This window comes from Centroberyx gerrardi, chromosome 9 (genome assembly GCF_048128805.1).
Source record: "Centroberyx gerrardi isolate f3 chromosome 9, fCenGer3.hap1.cur.20231027, whole genome shotgun sequence".
In the NCBI taxonomy this organism is placed as follows: Eukaryota; Metazoa; Chordata; class Actinopteri; order Beryciformes; family Berycidae; genus Centroberyx; species Centroberyx gerrardi.
The window spans coordinates 21,180,230-21,194,744 of NC_136005.1; the positions used below are offsets into that span (position 1 = coordinate 21,180,230).

A 14,515-nucleotide genomic window follows, 5' to 3' on the forward strand; every position below is an offset into this window, starting at 1 on the left:
CAACCAGCCTCTACACAGGATTTTACATTGTGTGCTACCAGGTCGGATTTCGCAGGGAATCTACTGGATTACTTTACAGCATAAGCAATTGCTTTACGGCCCAAAAGGAGAACCATATTTACTTTGCAATCTTTATTCCAGTTCCTCTATTCTAACTGCGTAGTTTCATCTTCACGTTAATTTACCTTGCTGGAATACATATCTGCTGTTATCAAGGACTGTTATCGGCTCTTATCCTTCTTCTTGCTCTTCAAAACAAACATATGCGGAGTGACGCCAGGAAAGGGGGGGGGGGTCAAGTAGCAACATCCTCTTTGTAACAGGGTTTATGGGAAAAGTGGTCTTAATTTTAAGAAAGACAAAATGTGACATGTAGCACCTTTGAGTAATAGTGCTTCTCTGGCATTCCAAGTGAAGTGACTCAATGCTGACTGATAACAGGTCCAGTGAGAGTGTTAAAGACGTGGTGTGGGATCACACTACCTTGACGTGACTCTGAGCCCCCAGGTTGTAGATCTCTGTAGGCTTGACCTGGTTGATGATCTTCACCAGGCACGTGCTGTCGGTCAGGTCGCCATAATGCAGCTTCATGTCTGACAGGGAGGGAGACGCACACGAAACACAACACTTACACACACATCTAGAGCACCCAAACACAACTAGTTTCTACCGTAATCCACATTTTTTTGGCCCCAAAAACTTTAAAACCTTCACTCATTCACTCTGTCTCATTTTTAAGTAGATCGTTTTTGACTATAGGACTCATATCTCCGACATCAGAGTCAAGATTATTATTTGGCAGTTGTTGTTTAAACAGAATCACCCAGATCAGAATCAGCCAGATCTGACATTTGCCTTGTCCATGCAACCAAAGGTAACATGGTAAAAGTACACTTCCAGCCAACTGATCCTGGTGATAAGTCTAATAAGTTAGACATGTTTGGTGTACCTGTAATTCTTGTCAGTAGTTTTTTGCTGCCTGTTGGTGTAGAGTACAACAATTTAAATGTAAAAATGTGTAAGTGTGTGTGTGTGTGTGTGTGTGTGTGTGTGTGTGTGTGTGTGTGCTTGCATGTGGGCATATGTATGTGTGATATCGCAGGAAGAGCCTTAGTTCTCTAGATTCTGGCTTTGGGACAGAAATGTTCGTGTTCACAATCAGTCATTTAACTGTCAAAGATCATAGAACTAAGAAATCAACGAAGAATTCAACGATTCAATATGACCATGACAAATTCAAATGTATGCAATTCAACAATAATCCTCACAGGCACTAATCTTTTTCCTTAAGAATCATCACGACTAAATATAAAAATGAAACTCAACAAAACAAAACATTTATTTGATATTTAAGAGATATAAGATATCAAACATCTGTCCCTTTAGTTTGAATGAGCGTGACACTAGCGGTGCAGTTGGGACACTTACTGCCCTCGGTGTGTGTCTGGGGGTTCTGGTACAGATGTTCGATGCGACCCGTGTTGAAGGAGCTGGAACGGCGCAAAATGCCATGGACCTGAGAGAAAAGGAGACAGGAGGGGCGGATACAGAGGGACAGGACAGGAAGATTTATCCATATAACCTGTTCTGCACTCTCTGTTTTTAATGGTGCCTGTGATCAGTGATTTGGGGCTGCCTGTACTACGTGATCTGGGGAGGGGGGGGGGTGCGGGGGTGCGAGGAAGCTCTGCTCAGAGAAGATAACAGGACCTGATCCAAGGGAGTCCATTACTGGGCGGACGCTGTGCCCTGACCTCACTTCCTTTATTCACTGTGGACTTCCTGCCTGCCTGTGCGCCCCTCTTTCATGCCCCCCCACACACCCCCCACCCTCACCCACCAGCGTCCCTAACCTGGAACATGTCCACTTCCTCTCTGCCGTCTCTGTGGCAGGCGGCCCATGGTGGGGTTGACCAGGCAGAGGGGGGCAGAGGAGAGCAGAGGGGGGGCTGAGGATACTGCTGCTGCTAAAACATCTGAGGGGAAATGAAATCATTCAGCTACTGTCAGGAAAACACAATGACAACCAGGGAGCTGTGTGTGTGTGTGCGTCTGTAAGTGAGTATGTATACCCACTTTTCATGGGTGTGAAATGGCCACAGAAGCCTTACGTAGTCCCACTCGGTCAGAAACAGCTTGTAAACCTCCGCACGGAGAGGCCATGTTGACTTTTTGGGCTCCTGCGAACACATCGTGCAGCAGGTGAAAGTGAGTGACCTCACTCGTACGGCCATATAATAACAGCCATTTCCTCGTTAATGGCCTGACCCGGGGGTAAAAGGTCAGGGGTTAACAGGCCCGGGGCAACACAAAGGGTCTTATCAGGGTGAGGTGTGAGTCACTCCACATACTCAACTGACTGCAGCGTTACGTCAGGGTCCCTCCAGTGCAGCCGCACTGCTATGGCTGGATAGAGCTTATCGAGGGAATGTTGCTCTGTGTGTGTCTGTTGGCAGTAATGAGTGTCTGCATTCATCTGTGTATGTGTGTGTATGCATGCATGTGTGTGCGTGTCTAAGCTTCCAGAGGATGGAGCCTTGGTGCTGTTCAGTCTGTGGTCTGGGTGTCTCTCTCACCTCGTAGCCTTTCTCTAGCAGGAACTCGGCCAGGTAGGAACCATCCTGAAACGACAAACAAAAGCAGCCTTTAAAACCTGAGACATGATGACATGCATCAAAGGTTCCAAATCGGTTTCGAACCCGGGACATCGCAGGTACATGGTATGTTCCTTAGCTGACTGAGCCACCAGGACGTCCCATTGTTCAGTATTTTAATGGTTAATGTTTCATCCAATCAGCATCATGCCTGTTCTAAAAACCTAAAGTGACTGATGATTGGCTCGCTAGGTAACAAACTTGTCCAGGTGTCACTACACGTTCATCTCTTGTTTTGCTTGAAGTAAGTAGACAATGTTGCAGAAACAATTCAAGGTCCGGCTAACATGTGTAACACTTGTAACATTTGTGACAAGAAAATAACTGCCAGGTCCAGCAACACCTTGAACCTTATGAGGCACTTAATGCATAGTGCACAATGCTAACTTGAGGCGAGAGCGCCGTACCGTGTTGGACTGCAAAAATGTTGAACTGGATTTTACATAAATGCATTTACTAGCACTTGATATTCTTGAAATAGTTGTAAATGTGAAGTATTGTTGCCATAGTTCTAAATATTTAAAATGTAAGCTATTACGTAATTTTAACAGTTATAAGATCTTGAATCTGATAGTTTTGATTAAACCAAAGTGTGATTTTCTTTTGTATTGTAAAACTGCATTTTAAACTGTTAAAGTGAAGAACAAAAAATACATAAACATTTCACAAGTTCAAACGGTATTTCTTTTAGTTGGGAAAACTAATGGCAAAAATTATATTATGGTAAAAAAAAATGAGGATTTGAGATTCCATAATATGCTTTTATTCAACAGAGGTATTAAAAAAAGTACTGTTTTGGTACCAGTATAGAATTCAACGTATCGGTGCAAACAATTTTGAAAAGATGCCCTGCTCTATACGTGTGTACAGGATACTGACTTTGCTTTTGTTTTGTTGTGATTTTGTTTTGATTGTAGCAACTGACTGTCAGATAATGTATTGACTTGTCAAAATAGAATAAAATGTCCCTCTAAATGGATCAAAAATGTCATAAAATCTGTTCATGTAAGTAATTCTTGGATAACTTAATTGCATCATGTTACTTTAATTACTTACATTACTACTTTAATTATTACTTCATAAGGGTTGCAATATATTTTCAACTGATGATGTAATAATAATATTGACTTGTAATGGAATATCTTGTAAGAATAAGAACAATGCCACAGCCCATGTTTTTACATTATTACCCAATAGTATTATTATGACATTATCAGTTAAAAATATGATAAGTTACAGCCCTAATAAAGTAATAATTGCTGGTTAATGCAATAATGTGTTTTTACATTATCTAGCAATTTATTACATTAACGGGTTGTATTACATTTTTGACCCATTTAGAACAACAATTTGATAACATTTTGACAAGTTAAACATTATACGGGTATTAAATTATCAAAGATTAAGCAGGAAAGACACTCTAGTGGGACACACACATCATTCCCTCTGGCAAGTTAAGTGTAATTCCTAAGTACTGAGACAGGCCACAACACTGTTAGACAAACCATTAACAGTCACGAAAACACAATAAAACAACCTCTACTGACCTGACACTAATTAGTTCCCCTGTTTCTGGCTCAAGATGTGCTAATTGGTGAAACCGGCTAGTGTGGTGAAAACCTGCATACTCTCGGCCCTCTATGGCACATGAATGTACATGACTGGTCTAAAACAACCCAAAAATCATAAGTGTGAGTCCTCCTTTTTTAGCTAACCCAGCTCAGCAGAGCTACGCAGGGATTATGGTGTAAGAGTTCAGTCTGTTGCTGTGAGACTGCTGAAAATGCATTTGAACACAACACTCCTGAAATCACAGAGATGAGTAGTGAGTACTGGGATCATTAAGTGTAACATCCACACTGTTAACATGAGTCAGGAGCTTTGGGCAGAAGTTGGACCTGTGTGTGTGTACGTGTATTTGTGTGAGTGTGTGTGTGTGTGTGTGTGTGTGTGTGTGTGTGTGTGTGTGTGGTTGAGAGCCCTGTCAATAAGGTCTTGTTCCCCTCACCCATGTTACTCTTCGTCTTTTTTCCCTGCTCAGACTTTCCGACCGCACATTCTGGAACACTCTGGAACATTCCGAACTAGGCATTCATCCCTCCATCCCCCTCACATATGTGCACGCACGCACACACACACACACACACACACACACATATATATACACTCAGTACGCTCGCACTGCCAGCATGCCAGCCCGATACTTCCTTTCCAGGTCTGGGGGTGACGGCCAAGGTGGAGGGCAGGGAACAGAGAAGGAAGGGTAGCGGGCTGGAGGTTGGAGGACACCCAGGAATCGAGAGTCACTACCCGGGACAGTCATGTTTTAGGGCTAAGTAAGACTGTAACACAGTTAGGCCTACTCTGGCACGGAGTGAAGACGACAAAGTGGCCCTTGGCAGTTTTACACTTCGACACAACGGAGAACAATAAGCTGAAAGGAGAGGCAGATATGGTGACAACGGATTGTTAACAGAAACACCGCTAGTAATACTAGAGGGAGGGAAATTATCTCTCAGTTCAGTTCAATATGAGACGCACGAAAGTGGGCTAATGGCCAAGCTTCAGAGTGGGTAACTGAGAACCACGGGTCCCTGTGAGGTCCACACTGCAAAAAAATGCCCATCTAAACAAGTCATTTAGTTTCATATTCAGTCTTAAAACCTATTTCTTTCTCAAAAACAAGTGAAATATTTCGAGGGTGCAGGCAATTCCACTTGTTCCCAATGCAGTTCAACTTGTTCCAGGAATTTTCAAGAAGCAAGTGTCAATATCTTGAAAGGCAGATCTCTCCGCTCGTTGGCAGATTTGTTTCACTTGTTTTACGAAAGGATTTTAAGACCCAATACTCCATTAAACGACATGTTAAGAAGGACTTTTTTTTTTTTCGGCTACTGCAGGTTGAGCATTCTGGCCGGTGGGGTGGCACTGAAGCCCGACCTGTTCCCGCCGAACCAGGGGGATGATGGGCACGGGCACTGGCAACCCCTCGCCCGTCCCCACGGCGTTCAAAGCTCCGGCCAGTGTCATGTTTTCCTGCCCCTGTGCCAGGGTCAAAGCGTTCCACGCCAGGCCAATATGGAAAACAAGCCTGAAGAGCCGCTGCTCTGTTTAAAAACAAGAGGCTCCTTTGAGGCCGTATTAGCCCATAAACCCTGGCCTCACCTCGCTGTTTCCTGTTATGGGGAGCTGGGCGCAGAGCGGAGGGAGGGATGAGGGACACACACTCGTACACACAAAGACACACACACACAAATGCACGCTCACCTGCCAGTTCAATGCCATACCACAAACTCCCCAAAGACTCATTTTGGCCGTAAACACAATATGATCACTCTACTCTTCAGCTAGACCAAACATAAACCAGTGGTCTGCTTCAATATCAGGGAGGTAAAGAGGTAAATGTTTAAAGAACAAGACAAGAGTTTAAGTGTCTGTCGCACCTGAATGTGATACTAAAGGAGACAAGTATCCCAGGTGATAGTGACTGGAGTGTTATGGATTCCCCCCCGAGTCCAGAAGGTCGCAGTAGGACAGGCTTGTCTGCAGGGGGCGCAAGAGCTGTGCAAAAGGCAACTACACAGGTACAGGTGTGAAAACCCTAATACCACTGAACAGAAAACAAGAGGCCGTGTGTGAGCTCATAATTGTAAAAATTGAATTTTTTTTAAGCTGCTAAAAAGCCTATGGTGTACATGGTTCCAACAGTCCCTTTGGGGAGTTATAATTCAATTCAAACTTTACTGTTCGATTTGGAAAACTTTACTCGGTGTGTGTGTGTGTGTGTGTGTGTGTGTGTGTGTGTGTGGTTTCCAGTAAGAACCCACAATAAAATCACATAGTAAAAATAAATCATATATATCCTGCCAATCATATATGATGTATAAAACAGTATCATTAATTGAAGCTGTACCCTAACAATAAAATGGCATAGGAAAAAAAAAATCAATAAAAAAAAACACATAAAAGCATAATGAAAGGTAAGTCCTGCCAAACAGTAGCATTAACTGGAAATAAGCCTGACCACGACAATAAAATCACATAGTAAAAAAACAAACAAAACAAAAAAATCAATAAAACACAATAAAGCACATAATATAAAAGCACAGTTAAAGGCAAAGCCTGCCCAAAGCTTTAAGAGGAACTACACTGTACACTGTACACTCTCCTGTATGGACAGAGGTTGGGGCGGAATAAAGGAGGTGCCAGATAGAGAAAGGGGAAGGGAGAGAAAGGAGGAGGAGATGGAGATAGAGAAAGGGTGAAGGAGAGACAGAGAAAAAAAGGAAAGAAAGGGTTGATGTTAGACTAAATCGATCCATGTGTTTGAAGTATGTTAACAATGTTAGCTCATCAGAACTGACCCCCCTGTCTCCCCCCACCCCACCCCCACAAGTGCTATCATTAGCTCCAATCACCATTCCCATCATCATCATTATCACATCATCATTGGGTGGCTTCATTAAGAGAATGGATAAGCATAAATATCAGAAGGTGGCAGTGTGTGTGTGTGTGTGTGTGTGTGTGTGTGTCACGGTAAAGCTATCTACGCCAAAGTCTTGTAATTCGGCTTCTCCTCTTCCAACTTATCAACATTCCTCTAGCGCTGTGCTGCCTTTACAGTGTGGCTGAGCAACACATTAGCATGACACACCGGCAGTGATTATGTTCAATTTGTCACTATAAACATTGTCATCCCTCAAGGCAGAGAGAAGGGAAGGGTGGGGGGGGGTGTATGTGATGCCTTTGGACAAAACCCCAGACTGTTAGTTTGGTACCCCCTGCTGGTGGAAGAGTGAATTAACAGGGTCTTTGCCCATAATAGATAGCAGTAAGGCAGTTCTGTAACCTTAGAGTCCTAATTAGGGTTAGGCGGCCTAATGGAACGTATTTCTTACCGAGTCCAACAGGCCTAGTCTGTGTGTCTGCATGCGTTCGTACATGTGTATCTATGAAAGCACGGTGTTCATGGCTGTATGTGCTTACAGAGCGTGTTTATTTGCCATTGTGTGTAAGCTACAAATGAATCACTTTAATGTGCTTTCTTTAGACCACAGGCAGAGGCTGCCAAGCACACCACTGGCCTGCAATTAGGCCTGATACGGCTTAATGAAGCTGTAATCAGAGACCGCAATACACACACACACATACATACGCACGCAGACACACACACACACACACACACACACACACACACACACACAGTAAATCCTAAGAACATTTGGTGTGCTGCATGAAGAGGAGTCCAAATCTCTCCCCCGTACTTTAGGCCAACTCAGGCGTGTCACTGTAACAAATGAGTGAGCGCGTACAGAGCTCCCTGCTATCAATATGCTTCTGTAATCAGCAGCTCTGAAGGGGCTTCCTCTGCACACAGGAAATACATGACTTTATGACTTCTCTCAGTGGGGAGTCAGACGCATGTGCGCACACACACACACACACACAAACACACACTTAGACACACATCACAGACACAACTACTGTTGCAACGAATATACCTAAGCTATTCTTATCCCCATTTCTCTAAATGGACAGATTCATGACAGGATGTAAGGATGTAAGGAACGACTGACCATTTGGGCCAACACACATTACGTATGGCATCTATGAGACCAGTTTGACCATGTGACTACTTAAGGGCGAGGACTAGTCAATTTATGCTACAGCATACCTAGGCAGTAGACCTAGGCAGTCCAATCAGTATTTGTGATCTTGATTAACTGTAGAAACGACTTAAACAACTCATCTAAAGCTCGAAACCCAAGAGCCAAGACCTGTGAAGTAGCGGCTACAAATTCTGTGACACTAAGTTAAGTATTTGGCATTTTATGAAACTGCTGAAAAAAAACTGAAGATATACCGTATAGGCTGAGCATTTGAAGTTCAGTTGTATACTATAAACTTAGCTCACCCTCTTAGCAATAACAAAAGCTTAGGTTACATCTGTAGATGACTACATAAAAAAGACACTCTTCCTGTCCAACTGAAAGTTACCAGACATGCGGACTTCATTCGGAGGGGGAATCAGCCTTGGAGGAGCCATCAGAAGTCATCAGCAGCCATTATGAGCGACAGAGGAGATGTGTGCACGGATTCTTAGCTTTATGATTATTATTGCTGGCGTTCAGACAGACCCTATCCTGTGTGACTATTAGTGGAAACGGTGGAAGGAGGCGGGGAGGGGCTGAGAGAAGTGTATCAAATGCCAACAAAGGATCAAGAAAAGGGGCTTGTAGGACGCACATCAAACAGCTTGAGGGGGGTGTATCACAACACACTGTTGTTTTCCTAGCCAGACAAGCCGAAGAAAGAAGTGAGAAGCTCAAAGCCAAAGTAAAGTTTTACTGTCGAACAGAGAGGCCGAACCTGTCCTTCTCATAACCCCGGATCGTAAAGCAGTGGTATCAGCCAGAGCCCCTGCCCAGCTCAGCCTTGGCACTCAGGTGGTCTCCCATAACTCACACCCTCTGACCCCGGCACTTCACCCAATGACAGCAGTCTAATATTCAGACTAAGCAGCGTGCTGCCCTGCAATTTATGAACAGTAGTTAGCCTAGCGATTTATGGCATCGCTGCGACCCTGTGGCCCGGCTGGTGTTGGGGAGCCACCCCCATATTTCTGAGATGGTCTAACCAGATGCCTGCCTCCTGTATGGGGCTTCTGCATCAGCACAGGGGCTCTCAGTATCCTACAATTCCTTTAGGAGCCAGATATATCACCATGACCAGCAGAATAAAAATGAAATAACACTGTTATTCTTTGTTTTCTGTTAGGGGGGGGAGGGAGAAGGAGCTTTGGGAGAGTGCTGCTTGACGAAGGAATGCGAGACGTTGAAAATGACTTTCCAAGACCTGGGATAGTTGTCTCTCCAGGGATGCATTCTGGGAATGGTCAACTGACAACTTTTCCCTTATACCGGAAAACATTCCCCAAGTCTCTGCTTATTCCCTACATCTCTGATGCAAATCATCTCCCAAAGACATCTTATACTCTCCTGAATGTGCATACCAGCACACTGGCTACATATACACATGCACACACACACACACACACACATACACACACACACACACAAATACACTTACACTTATCTACATACACACACACAGAGCCAGTGATGCAAATAGCTTGGCCAGGTTGTACTATGAGTGCCATGTTGCTACCATTTCTCAAGGACTTAGAAATGCTGTAAATGTGTAATACTGTCCTCAGTAACATCACTATGGTGAGATGCCAAGCTTTCTAAAGATCAGCTGGCACAGAATCACTTACTTAGCGATGGCCATGAAGCAGGATTAAATAGCTAGCATGGCTGCCACTGAAAACACACACACACACACACACACGCAAGGAGTGTGAGGGATGGAGAGAAAAGTGAGAGAAGTCTTTACAGACAGTGTTTCCACTGCTGTACACCAGCCTACTCCTGGTCCTAGGTAGATGAAATTTAAACTGCCATTGAACTATAAATGCAAATACAGGATACTCCCTGCACTGATCCTCTATTCAACTGACTAAATCCACAGGAGACTGAAAATGTAAGGAGAGACTTAGCATACCCTGGTTACATAGCGACAGTTTAGCGTGGACCCAGTCAGAGGCCAAATACATATTGATATAAACACCTGTCCATAAATGAAGGTAAAACTGTGAATGAGGAATAACTGCAGGAAGGAAGATGAACTATGAAAGTTGAAAGGTGTGTCTTGGACATTCTTCCTGTTACAACATTTTTAACATTTTTACTACACTTATCCCCACTGAATCAAAATGACAGCCAAGAGAAAGAAAAAATATGTTTCATTGTCAGTTTGTAATCCTAATACTCAATGGACTCAGGCTGGTGATGACAGAGTAAAAAATGGGTGCTGTCCTTGCCTATAGATATCATGATGACACAACTAACCAACCTGCAGGGCAAGAAACCGCACATTCAGACAAAACAATGAGGTTAACCTGGTAGTAAACATCTCTGACATCCTCATCACTCGTCACACTCACTAGCACCTTTCACACACAGAACCTGCTATCTGCTCAGTACATACATGCAGCCCATTGTCCTGCCCAGCTGCCACTCCTCTCCATCCATTGTCCACATTTTCTGTTCATATTATGAGCAAATCCGTTAGGTGAACGCCACATTGAGCGTGCAGCATCTCAAACATGGGGCATGTTTAACATCATAGCTGCAGCATAAAGTCACAGCTATAAATGTCACAGCAAAGCCAACCTGCCATCCTTCATCCCTGTCTGAGCCATACAGCTTCTGACACGGTCATGCACCACACCTAGTTTCTCCATTGAGAACTAGCCTAACTAGCCTTTGCAGTGGTGATAATAGTTGTTGACAGTAACAAACGTGAGATGTGCTCAGTGTACTTTAAGGAATAAAGAAGTATCGTAAAATAATACAGTATGTCATAGAGCTACACTAGACAACAGCATATCGGTGGCTCCAAATGGCAGCGAGTGATAACTGAAAAACTTTAACTTCAATATCCAGAAATAATGTAACTTGATGTCAGCAACACACAGTACACTCATGTTTAGCAGCTGGCAGGAGTGGAATTGCTTTAAGGAATGGGAGAAGCAGAAGATTTAACATTGGTCAGTCCAGTTTTCTCTGGACGGAGCACTTGCTCACTGCGGTTGAGGAGACAGTTTGTATTTCGCTCTTAATGTTCAGTTTGTCACTTCTTGTGAGCAGAGAACATGTGTACATATCCGTGTACATGTACAACACCATCATTTCATTTGGGCAAACAGGGCAAATCTACAGGGTCTCAATTAGGAGGGATGGGACGCTCCTCTCAACCGCACCCCCCTTTCTGAAAATACAGGTATATTTTTAGATAAGACATCTTGCCTCTTATTAAATCTAATAGTGCATCTTTAATGTATCTTCAGTTTTTCCCATTTTACCCATCAAATTATCTATCTGTGTTGCCTCGACATGTTGCCTGTGTATCATCGTCTCAATAGATGATTTATGACAGTGTAATAAATTCATAAATCCTGTTCAGAAAAAGGGTTCCTGACAATGCACTGAATGCAGTTAAGTTTGTTCAATATAGTCTGCTATATTGGAGGGTATAATTATAATAGAACAAGACCTTACAAGGTTCAGTATGCAGTATTTATCTTGTTTACTGCTCATTGCAGTCTGCTCCGTTTCCCTGTCTCATTCACTCACACAGCTGCAAGCTACTGAGCAGAGGTGATGATGTTACCTGGCTCACAGTCGGAGTCGGCACGTCATTTTAAAATGGTCAAACAATGCCGGGTTGTGCCCAGGCGGTAGGAAATGGGTGATAACGTAGTTGCGCATCTGTGAGCACGTACACACACTGTTTACTGTGTAGGAGTGTTAGCCACCAGTATCAACAGTACTTTGTACTATGTGTGATGCAGGTTGATAGGTCTACAGATTTAGTGTTTTGGGGCTTGAAGAAAGTATGTCTACCAGGCACTTGCCATTCTCTACTTCACTCAATGATTGTGTGTCTTATAGAAATTGATTCAAAATGCCCATGTTGCAAACCTTTGCAATTAAAAATGTTGTATTCTTTCATATAACATTCGTTTGAATTCAATATATTGTTCAGCACTGTACCATACACTCTAAAAGCAAAACTAAAGTTGACTCAACTTGACTTGACTTGACTACAACCTTATGTCTGACTTGACTTGCTTATGACTTGGACCCTATGACTTGTGACTTACATGACTGGAGGAAGGATGAGATTAACCTTGGCAGGGCAACAGGTATGAATGGACAACGGCCTCCACTCAACCACCCACACGCCTCTCTCTTCACTCACTATCATCCTCTCCCTTACATACATCAATACATCAGTCACCTTCTTCACCCTCCACTTTTCATTCCAGTGTCGCCTGCTTCTGTTCTATTCTATTCTGGATATGTGGACAATATGGACTGACAGGGGGCTGAACACACACACACACACACACACACACACACATACACAACCTCTCCAAACATCTCATCACATCTTTCATCTCACCATTAGTTTTAATGTTATTACTCTGCTATAGGTCTACCTAGACCCTTCCTTTGGCATCGAGTATAACTGAATTATTACTGATATTAATATACTCATGGATGGAATGATGACTGAGGGACTTAAAGGACGGTGTTGTGCCAAAATTTGTTTACCCTAAAAAACAATCCCTGGCTTTGTGTGAACTGCAGTTAACTAAATGGCAAGTAGTCGAATGTGTAACCTGGTGGACTCAATGGATGCTTGTGTTGAAACAAGCATGACAGGCAACTGGGCAGGTTACTTTAAATGATTTGGGGGGTTTTTTTATAGCCTATCCCTGGTCGAGAGGGGAATCACATTTTTTAATAGAAACTATTTTTGCCACAACAACTTCTGCAGACTTCAGTATAAGGGAACAGTGCAGCTTGAACTATGACCAAGAGATGCTAGGCCTGCTCCCGTGTTTAGCTTTGCATTGTGTGAAATCCAGAATGACAATCAGAGATGAGGCTTCTGCATCCGACACACAAGCACGTAACGTTATTGCAGAGGCTAACGAGATTTATGAAAAACACACGTCTTCCAACAAAGCCCAGGTGGAGGAACTATGGTTTTTCCACAAGAAAGGGCCAGTGAAAAGGCGTTGGACACTAAGCTTTGCTACTTTATCGCCTCCCAATCCGTGGAGCAAGTCATTCATCCCCACTGTGGATGCTGACTGAGCTGTAACGTTACCTGTCCGGTGATGCCCGTGATGACAGCCACCTTCCTCTGCTTTTTCAGCTCTCCGTTCACCCCGAGGCTCCCGGACGGCTCGGTGCACTGGGCCATGGCTCAACGACTGGATATGTGCTGCACACAGACCGATATGCCGAGCAAAAACGCCTGTGTTTCAGTCACAACGAGCCTGAGCATCCGTAAACCAAACTACACTAACAAGTGACGTACTAGGAAGTGGCTGCGAACCAGCCAATGGAAAGAGGGCAAGTATGAGGAGCAGAGGAAACTTCACTAAAGACTGGAGCTTGTCTATGGGGTGTCACTCTGTTTTACACAGCGCCGACCAGAGGATTCAGACAGAAAGGCAACTTCATTTTCATTATTAAACATGTTTAAGATATTATGCATTATCATTACCTCCCCCGAGGAGGTCCTGATAGTTTGTCTGTTAGTAGGATATCCCATGAAATTTCCATGAAATTAGGTGGACATCGTTTTTAGCCATAACGAACTAACTAACTAACGGAGATAGACTTTACTCCAATGAACCAATTTAACTTAAAAATGTAACCAATTTAACTTAAAATATAAGTGATAGGAATTATGGTTGTAATAGCAAGTTCGAGAATTTTTCAGCGTTGCGCTCTCGCTTCTGTTTTCGGCAATTATATATAAGTCATAATAATAATATAATGGTAATAGCCATTATTTAGGCGATGCTTATCAAAACGGAACAACAAAATGCTTCATACGTTAAATAAAAATATGTGCAATAAATGAACAATGAATAAAGAAGGAAACAATTAAAGTAGGTATGCCTACTAAAGAGCTAATCCACAGAATAATTAAAGTGGTAATCCATTAAATATGTTATCTTTGGTGATAAATGATCATTGCTGTGTTTTTTGTTTTTTTCTTAGCTGATTAAGTCTCAACCCAGAGTGTCTGTGCACAGACCTGAGGCTGTGAGTGACTTCGCAGTGATACAGCCTTGTTGACTCTTCGTTTAGATTGTTCAAACATTAGTATTTGAAAGTGCGTTTGTGTGCGTTCAGATTTAGGCTCTTATTTGCTTCAAGACAGGGGCTGTGGAGATTGCACTGATTGGCCTACAGTGGACGCTACAATGTTTG

The 14,515-nt window shown here is 43.2% G+C and overlaps 1 protein-coding gene across 1 annotated transcript in view; it reads right to left on the reverse strand.

The window, feature by feature from the left end:
- gmds (GDP-mannose 4,6-dehydratase) overlaps positions 1–13,598 on the reverse strand; it is a 121,638-nt gene extending 108,040 nt beyond the window's left edge. Inside the window, exons 1-4 of the mRNA XM_071918403.2 lie at positions 13,398–13,598; positions 2,577–2,621; positions 1,429–1,516; positions 484–593 (exon numbers count right to left, since the gene is read on the reverse strand). Coding sequence (XP_071774504.1) covers positions 484–593; positions 1,429–1,516; positions 2,577–2,621; positions 13,398–13,493 — 339 coding nt within the window. The 5' untranslated portion in view covers positions 13,494–13,598. The remainder of the gene's footprint in view (positions 1–483; positions 594–1,428; positions 1,517–2,576; positions 2,622–13,397) is intronic.
- Between the last annotated feature and the right edge of the window lie 917 nt (positions 13,599–14,515).